Genomic DNA, 19636 nt, shown 5'->3' on the forward strand with positions numbered 1-19636 from the left:
CAAACATGTTAGCACAGGCATCACAATGTGGGTATGTGCTTGGCTCTGGCAGAATGAGCTTACATGCAGTGCATATAGCATACATGTTAGCAGCCTTGCTTCGGGTGACAGACATGCTGCTGAGGATGGAAGCTCTGCAGCAAGAATACACTCCTGTAGAATGCCCTGAGAGTGTAATAAAAGTCCACAACCGAAGGTTGTGGCTTACCAGCCCGCTCTCTGTGTGCCCTCCGGATTCCACCGCTCAAAGACCCTGTGAAGCGTCAGCCTTCCTAACAGTATGCAGCTGCAGCATCCAGCGCCTTCCAGTGTAAGAACGCTGAGAAAATGGCGCTGGGAGAAGGAGGGGGGGCGTGTATAAGCCCAAGAGCGGGAAAAACGGAGGGCAGAGAGATACAGGGAGAGATACAGGGGAGGGAACATCTCCCCAGAGAGGAGTGCCCTCCCCTCTGCTGGTCGGGCGGTGGGCGGCGCTGTATGCAAAACATGCAGAGAAGCCGAAACCGAAACTAGGCCCAAACTGAAGCCGGGGCCTAGATTTTAAAATGCGGCCGACGAGCAGGCACCTTCGGCGCGGTTCTCAGGGGAAACCCCCAGAACCGGCCGGAATTTACAGTAACGCTAAAGCACATACTGTCCCCCCAATAAAAGTACCCGGGACCCCTGAAAAAACGTCTCAATACTTAGCTTTTGAGACGCAGGGCCATGTCCCTGAGTGGGGGTTAACGCTCCTTCCAGCAGGGACCAGACAGGGCTGCGGATGGAGACCGGCCTTCTGCAAGCAGAGGACCGTGGAGGCTCCCACTTCAAACAGAGCCTCGACAGAGGATGCGAAGGAGCGCGGCATGTGAAGGCTCCAGCCTTATAAAGTCAACCTTAACAGCACCTGACAGAGTGGGGTGTGAAGGGGCATGCCGGGAGTCCAGACTGGACCCGCTTTTCTTCCAAATCTTTAAAAATTAAAATAAAAAAATATCAGAGAATGCAAGTGTGTGATCCTCCTGAAACACAAAGCATTGAACTGGGTAGATTGTCATCCAGGGGGTGTATATAGCCCGGAGGGAGGAGCTACACGTTTGAGTGTAGTACTTTGTGTGTCCTCCGGAGGCAGAAGCTATACATCCATGGTTTGGGTCTCCCATAAGGAACGATAAAGAAAAATTTACCACAAAATTGTTACTTCAACCAGGTAGCTTTTTTTTCACAAGGGTATCAGGAAACATTGCACCATAAAATGTATTGTGCAATTTCTCCTGAGTACACAGACACCTCATATGTGGTGGAAATAAAATGTTTGGGCGCACAGCAGGGGTCGGAAGGCAAGGAGCGTCATTTGACGTTTCAAACGCAAAATTGTCTGGGATAATTAGCGTATTCCATGTTGCGTTTGGAGACCCCCTGAGGTGCCAAAACAGTGGAGCTCCCCCACATGTGACCCCATTTTGGAAGCTAGACCCCCATGGCATAGAAAAAAAAAACAAAAAACAAAACAGCGGCAGATGGGGGGGTGGGGGGCAGCAGATGGGGGGGCAGCGGCATATAAAGGGAGCATCTGTGATTGTGAGACGGCGGATGGGAGAGGGCGCAGTGGATGCAGGAGCGGCAGAGGATGGGGGGAGGGAGGATGGGGGAGGGGGGATGGGTGGGAAGGGGAGTGGGAGGTGAGATTGGGGATAGTTACCCTACAGGATGGATCTAGGCAGCTGGATCACAGGAGATGAAGGAGGCAGCAGATCGGGGAGGGTGAGAGGTGGGGGAGGGAGCGCACATCACGGCGGTGACAGGGGAGGGAGCGCACATCACGGCGGTGACAGGGGAGGGAGCGCACATCACGGCGGTGACAGGGGAGGGAGCGCACATCACGGCGGTGACAGGGGAGGGAGCGCACATCACGGCGGTGACAGGGGAGGGAGCGCACATCACGGCGGTGACAGGGGAGGGAGCGCACATCACGGCGGTGACAGGGGAGGGAGCGCACATCACGGCGGTGACAGGGGAGGGAGCGCACATCACGGCGGTGACAGGGGAGGGAGCGCACATCACGGCGGTGACAGGGGAGGGAGCGCACATCACGGCGGTGACAGGGGAGGGAGCGCACATCACGGCGGTGACAGGGGAGGGAGCGCACATCACGGCGGTGACAGGGGAGGGAGCGCACATCACGGCGGTGACAGGGGAGGGAGCGCACATCACGGCGGTGACAGGGGAGGGAGCGCACATCACGGCGGTGACAGGGGAGGGAGCGCACATCACGGCGGTGACAGGGGAGGGAGCGCACATCACGGCGGTGACAGGGGAGGGAGCGCACATCACGGCGGTGACAGGGGAGGGAGCGCACATCACGGCGGTGACAGGGGAGGGAGCGCACATCACGGCGGTGACAGGGGAGGGAGCGCACATCACGGCGGTGACAGGGGAGGGAGCGCACATCACGGCGGTGACAGGGGAGGGAGCGCACATCACGGCGGTGACAGGGGAGGGGGCAAGTAGCCGATCACGGGGGTGAGAGGTGGGGGGGAGCGGGCAGCACATAACGGAGAAGGGGCGGGGCCGGGCAGCACATAACGGAGGAGGAAGCGGGCAGCCGATCTCGAGTGGAGGGGGCTGGCAGCACATCACGGAGGTGAGGGGACGAGCAGCCGATCACGAGGGAAAGGGGCCAGGCAGCAGATCAGGGGGGACCGGTGGCACTGTGGCAGATGGAGGGCGGCGGATCGGGAGGTGTGGGGGTGAGGGTGCGGGCAGCAGATCGCAGAGGGCAGCGGCAGATCGGGAGGTGTGTGGGTGCGGGCAGCAGATACGAGGGGTGGGGGTGCGGGTGGCAGATCGCGGAGGGCAGCGGCGGATCGGGAGGCCGGTTTCATGACGTTCAATGGCAGCGCGGCAACGTCCGGGTCCCATGCTCCGGTCCCATAACAGCATGGGACCGGAGCTTGTCGCCCTGCCATTGCACTGTGTACACTCACTGTGTTGCAGGCCAGGGAACGGGAAGTGAAGCTGATGGGGCGGTCACCGGCAACAGGTCCACTGTGATTGGAGACAGCAGTCACAAGGCCGATCTCTCCAATCAGAGTTACTGGAGCTGGGGGAGGGTGATCCAGTGAGGTCACCCAGCTCCAGCCAATGGCCAGTGCTATAGCTGCACTGGCCAGGGCTGGATTTCAATGTTTCAGTCACTTTAAGTGGCTGGAACATTACAGTGGCTGTGATTGGCTGACGAACGCCGCTCAACCAATCACAGCCTCCGTAGGTCCGGGGAGGAGGCACCACACCTTTTGAGGTCAGGTACAGGTCCCCTCCTCCCCGAATCTGCGGTTTGTGTTAACCGATCGCAGTCACCGGAGGCTCCGGTGCCGCGATTACGCCATGACGGAAAGATCCGTCCTTGGTCGTTAAGGCCCAGGGCACCACGACGGATCTTTCCGTCCATGGTCGTGAAGGGGTTAAACTCAAAAATATTTCCAAAATCTGTCCTTTCCTTTCTCAATCTACACCCTCGCATCTCTCCAGTCGATCCTTAACTCTGATGCCCGACTGATCCACCTTACTCATTACTACCACCCAACTTCTCCCCACTGCAAATCCCTGCATTGGCTCCCAATCTTCCACCGTATCAAATTCAAACTACCAACACGGACCTACAAAACCATCCATAATCTGTCTCCTCCATATATCTCAAAACTAATCTCCCGCAACACTCCAACACGTAATCTCCAGTCTTCCCAAGATTTTCTTCTCTCATTCGCTCCTCATGCAATCGCCCCCAAGACTTCTCCTGAGCATCCCCAGTCTTCTGGAATTTGGTGCCTCAACACGTCAGATTATCTACTACACTTGCAAGCGTCAAATGGAACTTCAACTCATGTGTTCAGAGATGCCTATAATTTTTAAATGACCCTACCGCGCAATCACAGTGCCAGAACAACCACCTCACCAACACCCCACCTATTGTCTCCTCCCCAATATCCTATAGAATGCAAGTCCGCAGGGGCAGGGTCTACTTCCCTCTGTACCAGTCTGTCTATTGTAACTTTTATATGTATTCGGTATGTAACCCCTTCTCATGTACAGCCCCATGGAATCAATGGTGCTTTATAAATAATAATCCACAAAGTCTAGAGAGGAAGTTGTCAGTTATGATAAAAGCTAATATAGCTAAAATAAGATCATGGATGTAGATCAGTTCTGGTACTGGACAACCTCTAATCTGAGAGCAGCAAAATGTAGGGGCAGAAAGCATGATTCCAGCAATGTATCAATAATTGAACTGCAATGTAGTTTTCATAAAATCCTAGTTTTAATCATCATAGAGGACTGGTAAACCTGTACTGCATAACCCTGCACCAACCAGCGATTGGCAGCTTTCAAGCTGCCAATCAGTGGTGTGGATAGGGTTATACAAAGCTCAGTCAGAACTGGTAAATTTGTAGCAGATAAAAACTGGAATTTTATCGAAACTGCAGCAAAGTGGCACATCACTGCATTCATGGTCTCTGCTCCTACAGCATGATTGTCTTAGGTGGGGTAGCAAAAACTTGGTGACAGATTCCCTTTTAGCTGTTAAAAAGGCTATGAATCAAAAAAGCACAGTGAATAAAATTAAAGATTGCAAACAACTTTACGAGTTGACTCACGCAAGATAAGACGGATTCCAGGTTTTCTTGGAGCCGGGCGTTCTCATTAATCACCCCCTCCAGCTTGCGCTGCAGGTCATCTCTGTGTGCAGTCTCCTTCTGCAATTCTTCCTGAAGTAATCCAAGCTTACTAAGAAGCTCCAAATTCTCTCCCTGCATTTCTTCTAACAAGGTGGGATTCTTTGGGACATTTTCTTCAGGCACATTTGTCTCCATATCCGTATAATCTACTGCTGCTTCAGATTCTGCAATCACTAACTGTTGTTCTTGAACGGCCTTTAGTTGCTCCGTCAGCTTCTCAATTTCATTTTTCAGATCACATTCCCTTTCGGAACTCATGGCCTCCTTTAAAAAAAGTAAAAAAAAAAAAAAAAAAATCTATGAAAAAAAATTGGTTCCAAGCATGCTATACTATAAATAAGTAGTCAGCAGATGGCTTCGAATTAAAACAAAGATTGTTATCCGACACTGCATCTCAAGAGTACCGGACAATGGATACATGATGCTCGAGCCACAGGCCGCATGCATCAGACACGGTGTGTATGGATCTTAGCCCGATATGTTTCACTCAGAAATGCTGCGGCGTTTCAGTGAAAAATATACTTTGAAAAACATCCGGTATCAAGCAGCATAGGTGACTAGTCAGAAAGATGGGTCCTGGCAGCTTCTGCCTGCAAGGGTTTTTTCCAGAGTGCGTGAATAGGGAAAGACCTGTTTGTCACTGTCAGTGAGAAGCGGCCAAAGTATCCGCCTTTCTGAGTAGTGTACCCTATAGCTTAGTCCCCAGCCGTCACTGAACGCGTGTTTCACTCTGAAATACTGCAATGCTTCAGAATCAAACACATCTGCCTGAAATCATGCAGCCAGCGACTAATACATGCTGGCCATGTTTTGGGCAGCATGAATCATTTGTTAGGTTCCTTTTAAAGTGTTAATTTAGTTTCAGAATAAAAGAGGTCCACAGGTCTATCTCTGGCCATTTGACTTGCATCCTGGATTTTTGCGCTATGCAGGCCTCTTCTCCAATGCTCAGGTGGACACTAGTTATGCTTTCTCCCACACACAGATAATTCCTGCTCTCTTTCCTATATAGCAGATGTTAAGAAAAGTGTGGAGGCTACTATGAGGCACCCTAGTTGTGAATTCAGCACTGTGGCAAGATGAAACACATACGGGAAGCTGCTTCATCTCCAATTCTGCCCTCCTCCCTTTCCATAGACTTCAAAAAGCAGCAGTAGTAGTCTGAACCCTCAGTGAGCCAAATTCCCACTTACATTCTCGGCCTTGAAATTATCGATTGACTGCTGAAGTTCCCCTTTTTCTTGGGAAATTATGTTGAGCTGCTGCTGCAATTGACAGAGGGCCTCGCTCAGCTGATTTCTCTCAGTTTCAATTTCTTCTTGCCTGGCTGCGGTATCAACCTGATCATTTGTGGGCATCTCAATAGATACTTGTAATGCCTGGTCCTGGGTTGATTTGTCCTTAAAAAAAAAAAAAAAAAAAAAGATAGAATAAAAATTCTGGGGGAAAAAAAAAAAAAACAAAAAAAAAAAAAACCCAAGACCCCACTCCATTTCAGAAAATTACCTGTTTATACATTGCAAGATCATTAACCAAATTGTTGTTGGCGGCGGTCAAGGAAGAGATTAAATTGTCCTTTTCCTTTGTGATCAAGTCCAGTGTTTCCACCATCTCTATATGCTTTGACTCTAGATAGAGATCAGAGTAGCGGTGAGAGGTTTCTACATAAGAATGACATGCTTACATATAGATTGTATGATTGCAATTACCAGTTTCTTGGAGGTTTCGAAGAACATCTTCCATTTTGGTTTCAAGCTCCTTGATGATCTTGCCCTTTTCTTCGACCTCACACTGAAGCACAGTTCTGTTGGACTCTCCCTAAGGGGAAATTAATAAGCAAAACTAGTACATGAAACAATACCAGCAGAATTCAGCCAATCATGCTGTTGTTGGAGGGAAACAACATCAGCCTATGCTCACACCGGACTTCTGAACAATAGGGTGGCAAATGAGCCTGGAATTATTATACTTGACTTTTTTTTGTAAAAACCTCTTGATTTTTAAGCGATTTAAAAAGGGAACATAAGGATATTTTTTTTTACCCAAACTGTGGATATGGCTGTATATATCCTAGTATAACTATAACTGTTTATGTTCTCTAAGGGCATAGACACATCCTCAATACACTGCCTTATTCGTTTTCATGTGCTTAAAGACTGTTTTCCTGAGACATCTGACTGCCAAGGAGCAGATACTTCTATTATTGTACAAGGAACTATACGGCCATACTACTACATATAGTAAAAACATTCTTGTAAAATTCCCTTTAAATAGAAAGAGGTTTTTGGAATTGTAACAAAAGGTCTTACATTTTCTCCAACCTTGAGTTCATTCAGTTCGGTGCGCAGAGATTCAGATAACTGAGTTTTGGCCGTTAGTTCATCTAGGGCGTTTCTTAGTTCTTCCTGTGTATCTATGGACTGTAATAGAATAAAAACACCCATGAAGCACAAACCCCAGGAGACCCTGCAGGGGTCCTGGAGGAATCTGATTCTTTGCATTCCTTACCATTTCTATGTTCTCCTGCAAGTCCAGTTTCAGTTGGTCTCTTTCAGCCGTTAGGTTTTTCAAGGTTTCATGCACAGCATCTTTCTCTTGAAGCATGGCCAGCATCTGATCTTGAAGCTGGAGGTCTCTCCCATCCTCCTCCTGTAACAGAAAGGCATCTAATAGTTGCACCCAATACTCCGATGTCATGCATGTTTCACATTCCACATGCTCCAGATTTCTTAAAGCATCTAAAGTTATGACATCTGTTACTAACCTGTTTCACTGGTGTATTGGGATCACTTCTCAGATTTTCCCTGTTCAGTTCCCACGATTTTGGCTTGTTTTGCTTCAGCTCAGTATTTTCTTCTTCCAGCTTAGACATGGCCAGATCTGCAGCGTACATACGTTCCTGGAGGACCGTCATCTCAGAAATCAGGCTCTGATGGACTCTTTCAAGTTCTTGTTTCTCATTAGTAAGACTTTCACACTTGGCTTCATTTTGTTGTAGTTTTTCAGTCAGCACAGAAAGCTTAAAACAATAAAAGCATAAAATGTCATTTTACACAGAATCAGTCAGGTTGATGAACCCTCCCTTCACAAAGTTGCTCCCCCTTTTCGGTTGCGAAGATACATAATAGTTACCTCGATAACGAGTCAATTATCTGTGCCTTTGGAACAAGTCGTAAGAGCTTAAAATGTCCCCACAATTAAAGTGGGATCCAAAACGATGAGGGATGATATTGTACCAGAATCTAGTAAATTACATTGGGGTAAGGTATTGCACTATTGGAAGCTTTATAACTGAGTAGATCACATAAAGTTGCAAGTTAAGGGAAGTCAACTCTAGGTCCACAAAACATGATGGTTCTGTAGGAAATTGCTAGGGATCAATGAAAAAATGCCAAATAAGCCCATCTAGCAGAATTGGTTTCTTTCAGAAATAAACTGCTAGAGGGGTTTCAAGAATTGTAAGCAAAGAAAGGAGCCAAGTATAGATCTCAATTGTTTCTTGGAATGGTCTAAGGTGCCGATTCATTCAGACAGGCATTGCATACACCAGTCTCAATGATCTAGCTTGCTTGAGTATAACGAGCCCAATTCATTAAAGGCTTATTTGGGACTATTTTAATTTCTCTCATAGGGCAAATAATCTGCCTGTTCTGCCAAATGCAGAGCAGAGCACTCAGAAGCAATAGAAAGGCCAGCAAGAGTGCTTTGTGTCAACTAACACCTGCAATCACACCCATCAATAGAGCAGAGTAGAAGAGAAGCATCTGCTCTGTCAACGGGAGGTCAGCGAACGCAGCAGAATCTCCGGCAGAAGAGGTCTGTAACCACTCTGAGCTGGCAAAGATCGGGCCCAGGGAGAACAGGTAGGTAGCTAAAAGTTACCTGCTTGTACATTCTTTAGGTCCATAAGAATAAAAAAAAAAAAAAGAACAAAAAAAAAAACCCTCCCAGATAACCCCTTCTAGAGGAGCACACCACATTACTGATGCACCTAATTCATTAACTGGTGTGTGCCTCTAGGGGGACTGAAGTAAGTTTCTTAAATAAGGTGGGGTGGGACACTTCATGAATTTGATGGGCGAGCATACCCACACCATGTTCTACCCATATTGGCATAGTTGACTGGGCCTGGCATGAAAACACCAAAAGTCACAATATTTTTGCGCATCCTGATGATCTGCGCAAAAATATTGCGACATTAAAGGCCTTTTACACCAGAATTCTGCTCAATTGAAAACAATTCATAAAATATTTTAAACAAAAACATTAATAATTTACATTTTTCAATTTTTCTTTTTTTTTTTTTACACCTTTTTAACTAACCTTTCCTTCTAGAATGTCTTTTTGGCTTTCTGCTTGTCGTGAAGCATCTCCATCAGAGTCAAACTGTTTTCTTAGGTCAGCCACAAGATGCTTCTGCTGCTTGAGTTCCTCCTGTGTATTCCTCAACTCATCCTGCGTCTCAATGGACTGTTATGGTACCAAAATGAAATGATACAGATATAAAAAATTAATCGGGAATACAAAACGAAACAGAAGAGGCAGCCACATGGCCACCGAGCTAAATATGGAAGCCCAGTTGTAAAAGCGAATAATAGACAGTCATTACCAGTTCAATGTTTTCATTTAAGTCTTGCTTTAAGTTGTTCTTCTCTGCTTCAAGGTCTTGCATCTTATCAAGAAGTTCATTTCGATGTTGCATGGCAAGACTTAGCTCATCCTGGAGTTCTTGCAGTTTACTAGAAGGCTCGGCATTTTCTGGTTCCAGAACGTTCAGAGAGGAGACCCGTAATTGATCCTGAAGCTCTTCCTTTACAGACAATAATGCATTATACTTCTCTTCTAAATCTTGTTTTTCCTTGTACAACTCGGATTGCTTTTCTGATTGCTGCTGAAGAGTAGAAACTTCCAAGGACAGCTAAGTGAAGCAGAAAAAAAGCCATATACAATGAGAAAAAAATGGGAGTTTAAAGTGAAGAGTATAGGCTGAAGTGCTGTGATTAATACTAATTGGCTTAAAGGGGTATTCCCATCTCCAAGACCCTATCCCAATATAAAAAAAAATAAAAAAAATAAAAAATAGCAAATCCCTTTAATTAGAAATGTTCAGAGCATTTCAGGACCTTAAGTATCATCCATGTTTATTCTAACTAGCAACTGACTATATGTGTGGTTGGAATCATGGATATCTGAGGTCCTGCAATGCCTTGAAGACTAGTTAAGGGACATAGGAAATTAGGAGAACTATTCTATATTTTTAATTTGAGGTATTTGCCAATATTATTACACTCACTACATATAAATCGGATAGGATCTTGGAGATGGCAATAACCCTTTAATGCCATGTTGGCTCATATAGTATCAAAAACTGGGAAATATGTCCTTCGAGACCAGCCATCTCCACCCCAATCTTTTCATTGTCTAGTGTAAGGCAGAATGAAATCTTTCAGGCAAGTTTAACCCCTTAATGACCCATGACGTACTGGCTAGGTCATGGATTGTGAGAGGTTAATCCCCACCTTCTGCCGTGGGCAGGCCGCAGCGATCTGCGCACATATCAGCTGATTTCAACAGCTTACGTGTGCTTGCTAGTCGTGGGTGGAATCACTTCCACCCACTATTAACCCCTTTCATCTCGCTGCCAAAATCTGGCAGCGAGATGTATATGTGCGCCGCCATTATGCTGACTTACTCCGCACCCATCGGAAGTCACGTGACATGATCACGTGACTTCCAGTGCTTGACATTGTAGTACAGGGTCATGTGATGATGCCTGTAGCTAACATGAGTCACTTTCTCTCAATGCCGGAATACTGCCGGCATTGAAAGTAAAGCACTATATCTGCAGATCTTAGCTCTGCAGCTGTGATCTGGAGATACGGCAGAGCGATCAGATTGCTATAGCCCCCTATGGTACTATATAAAAAAACACACACACAAACACACACAAACACACACACAAACACACACAAACACAAACACACACAAACAAACACACACACAAACACACACACAAACACACACACACACAAACACACACACAAACACAAACACAAACACAAACACAAACACAAACACAAACACAAACACAAACACAAACACAAACACAAACACAAACACACAAACACACAAACACACAAACACACAAACACACAAACACACAAACACAAAAACACAAACACAAACACACACACACACACACACAAACACACAAACACACAAACACACAAACACACAAACACACAAACACACAAACACAAAAACACAAAAACACAAAAACACAAAAACACAAAAACACAAAAACACACACACACACACACACACACACACACACACACACACACACACACACACACACACACACACACACACACACACACACACACACACACACACACACACACACACACACACACACACACACACACACACACACACACACACACACACACACGTTCAAATCCCCCTTTCACCCCATTGAAAATTAAAAGGGTTATAAAAAAAAACCCACAAACAACAACAACAACATCATATTTGGTGTCACCGCGTTCAGAAATGCCCGATCAAAATATAAAATCAATTAATCTGATTGGTTAATGGCGTAGCAGCAAAAAAATTCCAAAATGCCAAAATTACGTTTTTTGGTCGCCAAAAATTTAGCGCAAAAGGCAATAACAGGCGATCAAAACATAGCATCTGTGCAAAAATGGTACCGTTAATGTTAGCTCAAGACGCAAAAAATAAGAAGTCACTGAGTTATAGATCCAGAAAACACTAACACTACGGGTTTTGGAAAAAAGGGAATTTTGTTTACTTACCGTAAATTCCTTTTCTTCTAGCTCCTATTGGGAGACCCAGACAATTGGGTGTATAGCTTCTGCCTCTGGAGGCCACACAAAGTATTACACTTTAAAAAGTGTAACCCTTCCCCTTCAGCCTATACACCCCCCGTGCTGCCACGGGCTCATCAGTTTTGGTGCAAAAGCCCGAAGGAGGAAAAAATTATAAACTGGTTTAAAGTAAATTCAATCCGAAGGAATATCGGAGAACTGAAACCATTTAACATGAACAACATGTGTATACAAAAACAGGGGCGGGTGCTGGGTCTCCCAATTGGAGCTAGAAGAAAAGGAATTTACGGTAAGTAAAACAAAATTCCCTTCTTTGTCGCTCCTTATTGGGAGACCCAGACAATTGGGACGTCCAAAAGCAGTCCCTGGGTGGGTAAATAATACCTCATAATAGAGCCGTAACGGCTCCGTCCTACAGGTGGGCAACTGCCGCCTGAAGGACTCGCCTACCTAGGCTGGCATCTGCCGAAGCATAGGTATGCACCTGATAGTGTTTCGTGAAAGTGTGCAGGCTCGACCAGGTAGCTGCCTGACACACCTGCTGAGCCGTAGCCTGGTGTCGCAAGGCCCAGGACGCTCCCACGGCCCTGGTAGAATGGGCCTTCAGTCCTGAGGGAACCGGAAGCCCCGAGGAACGGTAAGCTTCGAGAATTGGTTCCTTGATCCACCGAGCCAGGGTTGACTTGGAAGCTTGTGTCCCTTTACGCTGGCCAGCGACAAGGACAAAGAGTGCATCCGAGCGGCGCAGGGGCGCCGTACGAGAAATGTAGAGTCTGAGTGCTCTCACCAGATCTAACAAGTGCAAATACTTTTCACATTGGTGAACTGGATGAGGACAAAACGAGGGTAAGGAGTTGTCCTGATTGAGATGAAAAGTGGGCAAGGCAAATGGCCAGGGAGAAAACCCCTGAGCAGAGCACCACGACAGGAATATTTTCCACGTCCTGTGATAGATCTTGGCGGACGTTGGTTTCCTAGCCTGTCTCATAGTGGCAATGACCTCTTGAGATAATCCTGAAGACGCTAGGATCCAGGACTCAATGGCCACACAGTCAGGTTGAGGGCCGCAGAATTCAGATGGAAAAACGGCCCTTGAGACAGCAAATCTGGTCGGTCTGGCAGTGCCCACGGTTGGCCGACCGTAAGATGCCACAGATCCGGGTACCACGACCTCCTCGGCCAGTCTGGAGCGACGAGGATGACGCGGCGGCAGTCGGCCCTGATCTTGCGTAACACTCTGGGCAACAGTGCCAGAGGAGGAAACACATAAGGAAGCCGAAACTGCGACCAATCCTGAACTAAGGCGTCTGCCGCCAAAGCTCTGTGATCTTGAGATCGAGCCATGAATGTTGGGACCTTGTTGTTGTGCCGTGACGCCATTAGGTCGACGACCGGCATCCCCCAGCGGCAACAGATCTCCTGAAACACGTCCGGGTGAAGGGACCATTCCCCTGCGTCCATGCCCTGGCGACTGAGAAAGTCTGCTTCCCAGTTTTCTACGCCCGGGATGTGAACTGCGGATATGGTGGATGCTGTGGCTTCCACCCACAGCAGAATCCGCCGGACTTCCTGGAAGGCTTGCCGACTGCGTGTCCCACCTTGGTGGTTGATGTAAGCCACCGCTGTGGAGTTGTCCGACTGAATTCGGATCTGCTTGCCTTCCAGCCACTGCTGGAACGCTTTTAGGGCAAGATACACTGCCCTGATCTCCAGAACATTGATCTGAAGTGAGGACTCCCATGTCCCTGAACGATACTCGGCTCCTATCCAGCATGGTCCTCAGGAGCTGTGGATGGAGCACGGTCTCCTGTGCCTGGAGACCGAAAGGATCCCACTTCACCCAGAGCCCTAATTGAGGGATGGGGAAGGAAAGCAGCATGTGGGCTCCAGCCTCCGTACCCGCAATGGATACCTCAACCTTAACAACACCGCCGACAAGAGTGGGGTGAGAAGGGAGCATGCTGGGGGCCCTGTTATGGGCCCTCTTTTCTTCCATCCGACATAGTCAGCAGCTGCTGCTGACTAAGCTGTGGAGCTATGCGTGCATGTCTGACCTCCTTCGCACAAAGCATAAAAACTGATGAGCCCGTGGCAGCACGGGGGGTGTATAGGCTGAAGGGGAGGGGCTTTACACTTAGTGTAATACTTTGCGTGGCCTCCGGAGGCATAGCTATACACCCAATTGTCTGGGTCTCCCAATAAGGAGCGACAAAGAAAAGGAATTTACGGTAAGTAAACAAAATTCCCTTCTTTGTCGCTTCATTGGGAGACCCAGACAATTGGGACGTCCAAGAGCAGTCCCTGGGTGGGTAAAAGAATACCTCAATCGAAAGAGCTGAAAAACGGCCCCCTCTTACAGGTGGGCAACCGCCGCCTGAAGGACTCGCCTACCTAGACTGGCATAGGTATGCACTTGATAGTGCTTCGTAAAAGTGTGCAGACTAGACCACGTAGCTGCCTGACACACCTGCTGAGCCGTCGCCCGGTGCCGCAAAGCCCAGGACGCACCTACAGCTCTGGTAGAATGGGCTTTCAACCCTGAAGGAAGTGGAAGCCCAGAAGAACGGTAGGCCTCGAGAATCGGTTCCTTGATCCACCGAGCCAAGGTTGACTTGGAGGCCTGAGAACCCTTACGCTGGCCAGCGACAAAGGACAAAGAGCGCATCTGAACAGCGCAGGGGCGCCGTGCGAGACACGTAGAACCGGAGTGCTCTCACTAGATCCAAAGAGTGCAAATCCTTTTCACACTGGTGAATTGGATTAGGGCAAAAAGGAAGGCAAGGAGATATCCTGATTTAGATGAAAAGGGGATACCACCTTAGGGAGAAATTCCGGGACCGTTTTAAAACTACCGCGGCTCCCGGGAAGAAGGTGCGCTCTCTGTACGATCCCCGACAGGGATACAGAGTACCTTTAAGTTGCAGGGCCCGGTCCCTGGGGTTGAAGAGGCTCCGGTCCGGCAGGTTCCCTCAGGGGCTGCGGATGGAGCACGGTCCCAGCAAATGGAAGACCGCTCAGGATCCCACTTCTCCCAGAGCCGCTAAGGGATGGTGAAGGAGACGGCATGTGGCTCCAGCCTCTGTACCCGCAATGGGTACCTCAACCTTAACAACACCGCCGACATAGTGGGGTGAGAAGGGAACATGCCGGGGTCCCCGTGGGGGTCCTCTTTTCTTCCAACCGACATAAATAAGTCTGAGAATTCATGAGTGGATGTGTGCCTCCTTCCACACAAAGCATAAAACTGAGGAGCCCGTGGTCCACGGGAGGGTGTATAGGCAGAGGGGAGGGGTTACACTTTTTAAAGTGTAATACTTTGTGTGGCCTCCAGAGGCAGAAGCTATACACCCAATTGTCTGGGTCTCCCAATGGAGCGACAAAGAAATAGCGCATAACATGCGCCACTTTTTTTTGGACAAGCATGTGAATTTAACCCCTTAGATACAAGTAAACCTATACATGTTTGGTGTCTACAAACTCGCACCGACCTCAAGCATCACACACATACATCAGTTGTACCATATAGTGAACACTGTGAATCATATCTTCCAAAAACTATTGTGCGATCGCACTTTTTTTTTTTCCGCACTTGGATTTTTTTTTGCCGTTTTCCAGTACACTATATGGTAAAACTTACAGTTCAATTTAAAACTACAACTCGCCCCACAAAAAACAAGCCCTTATATGGCAAGATTGACCAAAAAAAACAAAAAAAAAACAAAAAAAAAAAAACAAAAACAAAATTGAAAAACGCAAAATGCCCGGGGGCTGAAGGGGTTAAAGTCTTTGCTCAATTCAGCTGAAAGGTTAGAAATTCGTAGTCTATTTATATAACAAATTCCAAATCCATGTGTAGTTTAAATGTCTTATGTACAATGCTCTTACAGTGGGCAGATTTTGCTCTTAAAAAGGGAACCTGTCAGAAGGTTTTTTTTCTATGTAATCTGTCAGTTGCCATCTCCTGCTGTATTCAGAGTTCAACGATGTGTCCATTACTACCCTGTGTGCAGTTTGCTTATAGTGAAGGTTTTATCACCTGGTATTATTATTGCATGAGCTACACTAATTTGACCACGCCCCCTCCCCCACTGATTAGCACCTCTTTATTTATAGACTTTACACAGAGAGCCTGGTGTGGGTGGGGTTAGATTTCGGAGCTCTGCTGAATTGCTAAATCTAAAAACGGATTATTAACAGATGGGCGAATAGTAACTATTAGTGTTTAGATAATACTTACCGAATACAGTATTTGTAACAAGAAAATTAATGCCCAGGTTCCCTATTGACTTCCATTAGGTTCGTTATTCATGACGTATACCAGAATAGTACTTTGGGATTTGTTAAGAGTAATTATCTGCTTTATATTTTTTCAGTAAAAAAAAAAAAAACAAAAAACAAAAACTTTGACAACACCTTCCCTTTAATGGAGTGCACCGGAGGTCACTCTTCAATACATCTCTATGGGAGCTTCGTTCTGGCTCTCATGGAGATGCATTGAGCACTTGTGACGTAGCTTTTGACTGTCGACCAGCCAGTTTACTACCACAAGATGGCACAGCGGGACAGGTGCAGCAGCGGTAAAGTATGAAAATGACGGAAGGTGAGTTAGTATAAGACACTGTGCAGGTGGCTTACATTCCTATGGTAGAAACGTTGCCAAGTACAGCCCTGTGTCTGCCTCCTACAGACACTAAGATAAAACTAATCTGTGGCGCCCCTGAGGCTTCCGTCGCCACAGAGACATTGCACCTCAGCCAGAGGTGTGATGTCCCATCCTAGGTAAGGACAAGGGTACATACCGGTTCACAGGCAAATCTGCACAAACACTCATTGCTAGGCACATACAGGGACCAGAGATAGTGGCAGCTACCCCCATGCTGTAGTCGGGGGGCCGTAAGACTCATCTCTCCTCCCATGGGGTGGGGGCTTAGCAACAAGGAAAGTGGGAGGAGCCAACTAGGAAGTAAAAGTAGAAACAGGAAGTTCAAAGTCAGTTAGTAAAGAGTGTAGTCAGAGAGGGAGAAGGAGAGGGAGGTAGTTACCTCAGGAGAGTGAGCCGAGACAGTAAAGAGAGAAGGTTCCTGGTGGAGATCCTGGGGCCCAGCTAGGCCCAGGTGACACCACAGACAGAGGAGAGGATCCCAGGGCCACGGAAGGGCATATTTGCGCAAGCCTGCTCCTCAGGAAGATCGGGTGGAGGGATCTGGCTGCATTCGGGGGACGGTCACCACACAGAGGGAAGAAAGAAATTTCCTCATAAAGTGACACCGAGGCCCAGGGTGGTTGCAAGCGCCCAGGGCCACAACCTGCCGTAGATCCCCCTGGGAAGAGGGCAAGATTCCTTGACCAGATTCTATGGTAGAGGCCAAGACAAGTTCATCTATCAAAGTCAAGGCTGTGAAGCCAGTCAAGGAAAGAGACCCAAAAGTGGTGCACTGGTATTGACCCAAAGAGTTACCTGGGATCGGCAGAGGTCCCCGACAGTGGATCCCAGCATACCATTGGGCAACTGGTTTGTAGACACCTGGACTCAGAAACTGAGTAAAACATCTGAACTGCAAGCCCTGTGTCGTCTGTTCCTTTCACTGCCCTGTCGGCCCTGCACCACATCATTCACAAAACCACCATAGACTCTTACAAGCACCAACGGTTGCCCCGGGGTATCGCTCCACCTGTGGGGAGCAGAACCACCATAGCTGCCATTACATCAGCCCCGGAGACCCCATCCAGCAGCGGCGGCTCCATAGCTGCAATCCACAGGTGGCGTCACGAATATATATATTTCCACAAACTTTATTATTGATCATCACCCCCACAGCCGCCATATTAATTGACCCCGCCAGGGTCACAGAGTTGGGCCTCGCCATCGCTGACTACCCGGGACTAGTCCGGCCTGACACCGGGTCACCCAAAGCCCTGGGGTGGGCGAGTCAAATCAGCTTGGCTACGGTTGGTGGGGGTATACTATATAGGAGGTGTAGCCAACTTTTTTCTTGCCTATTGGCAGCAGCATACACCTATGGTATCCTGTTTCCCATATTAAAAAAGAGAATTTTGTTTACTTACCGTAAATTTTTTCCTTGTAGTTCCGTAATGGGAGACCCAGACCATGGTGTGTATAGCTTCTGCCTCCGGAGGACACACAAAGCACTACACTAAAAAGTGCAGCTCCTCCCTCTGAGCATATACACCCCCTGGATAACCAAATATAGCCAGTTTAGTGCAAAAGCTGAAGGAGAATAGCCACCCACAAGTAGAGATAGAGCAAAAAACCGGAACAACCGGAGCCTCTGTCTACAACAACAGCCGGTGATAACACGCGGAACAAGAAACTGCCAACAGGCAACAGGGAGGGTGCTGGGTCTCCCATTACGGAACTACAAGAAAAAGAATTTATGGTAAGTAAACAAAATTCTCTTTTTCTTAGTCGTTCCTATGGGAGACCCAGACCATGGGACGTCTCAAAGCAGTCCATGGGTGGGAAATAAACAGAAAAACTGAGAAGTAGGCGAAACCTAACTTCACAAATGGGCGACAGCCGCCTGAAGGATGCGTCTGCACAAGCTCGCATCTGCCGAAGCATGAGCATGCACTTGGTAGTGCTTCGAAAAGGTGTGCAGACTAGACCAAGTGGCAGCCTGACAGACCTGCTGAGCCGTAGCCTGGTGCCTGAAAGCCCAAGAGGCACAGACAGCTCTGGTCGAGTGTGCCTTGATCCCCGGCGGGGGAGGCACCTGAGTACACTGGTAGGCATCAGAGATGGCCGACCTAATCCAACGAGCCAGGGTCGGTTTAGAAGCAGAGAGGCCCTTGCGCCGACCTGTGGTCAGCACAAAAAAAGAGAGAGGTGCACCGCCTAAGAACAGCGGTGCGTGACACAGATCCGGAGCGCCCGCACCAGATCTAAAGTATGCAACGCTTTTTCAAAGCGATGAACAGGAGCCGGACAAAAGGAAGGCAATGAAATGTCCTGGTTAAGGTGGAAAGGAGATACCACCTTAGGGAGAAAGTCCGGAGTCGGGCGAAGAACCACCTTGTCTTGATGAAAAACCAAAAAAGGTGACTCCGAAGAGTGAGCAGCTAAATCAGAGACTCTGAGGGAAGTTATGGCCACTAGAAAGACGACTTTCTGTGAAAGACGAAACAAAGAAACCTCCCTAAGAGGCTCAAAGGGGGGTTTCTGCAAGGCCGTGAGGACCAGATTAAGGTCCCAGGGATCCAAAGGCCGCCGGTAAGGTGGAATGATGTGAGATGCGCCCTGCATAAAAGGTGCGCACCTGAGCCAGCCGGGCGATACGCCGCTGGAACAAACACTGACAAAGCCGAGACCTGTCCCTTGAGGGAATTGAGGGATAGTCCTAGCTGCAGACCGGACTGTAGAAAGGACAGGATGGTCGGCAAGGAAAAAGGCCAAGGGGCATGGCCGGAAGACCGACACCAGGACAGGAAAATTCTCCAAGTCCTGTGATAAATTTTGGCCGAGGAAGACTTCCGAGCCTGAGTCATAGTGGAGATGACTTCGGGAGGAATGCCGGAAGCCGTCAGGATCCAGGACTCAAGAGCCACGCCGTCAATCTGAGAGCCGCAGAATTCTGGCGGAAAAACGGACCTTGTGAGAGAAGGTCTGGGCGGTCCGGGAGATGCCACGGCACCTCTACGGACAGACGGAGCAGGTCTGGGTACCAAGCTCGCCTGGGCCAGTCTGGAGCAATGAGTATGACCCGACGGCCCTCCATTCTGATCTTGCGCAGGACTCTGGGCAAGAGAGCTAGAGGGGGAAACACGTAAGACAGACGGAACTGGGACCAATCCTGAACCAGCGCGTCCGCTGCAAAGGCCTGAGGATCGTGGGAGCGAGCCACGTAAACCGGGACCTTGTTGTTGTGCCGGGATGCCATTAGATCCACTTCCGGAGTGCCCCACTTGCGGCAGATCGACCGGAACACTGCCGGATGCAGAGCCCACTCGCCGCTGTCCACGGTTTGACGGCTGAGATAATCTGCCTCCCAGTTTTCTACGCCTGGGATGTGGACTGCGGATATGGTGGACTTGGAGTCCTCCGTCCACTGA

The 19636-nt window shown here is 48.3% G+C and overlaps 1 protein-coding gene across 12 annotated transcripts in view; it reads right to left on the reverse strand.

Annotated features, from left to right (window-relative positions):
- Window positions 1–19636, reverse strand: part of CENPE (centromere protein E) — a 383839-nt gene that overhangs the window by 99695 nt on the left and 264508 nt on the right. For all 12 annotated transcript variants that reach the window (XM_075350238.1, XM_075350220.1, XM_075350205.1 and 9 more), the window contains 9 exons: window positions 9325–9633; window positions 9039–9185; window positions 7480–7734; window positions 7224–7364; window positions 7025–7135; window positions 6425–6533; window positions 6222–6343; window positions 5909–6115; window positions 4635–4979 (listed from right to left, as the gene is read on the reverse strand). In XM_075350238.1, coding sequence (XP_075206353.1) covers window positions 4635–4979; window positions 5909–6115; window positions 6222–6343; window positions 6425–6533; window positions 7025–7135; window positions 7224–7364; window positions 7480–7734; window positions 9039–9185; window positions 9325–9633 — 1746 coding nt within the window. The remainder of the gene's footprint in view (window positions 1–4634; window positions 4980–5908; window positions 6116–6221; window positions 6344–6424; window positions 6534–7024; window positions 7136–7223; window positions 7365–7479; window positions 7735–9038; window positions 9186–9324; window positions 9634–19636) is intronic.

Source organism: Anomaloglossus baeobatrachus, chromosome 1 (assembly GCF_048569485.1).
Source record: "Anomaloglossus baeobatrachus isolate aAnoBae1 chromosome 1, aAnoBae1.hap1, whole genome shotgun sequence".
In the NCBI taxonomy this organism is placed as follows: Eukaryota; Metazoa; Chordata; class Amphibia; order Anura; family Aromobatidae; genus Anomaloglossus; species Anomaloglossus baeobatrachus.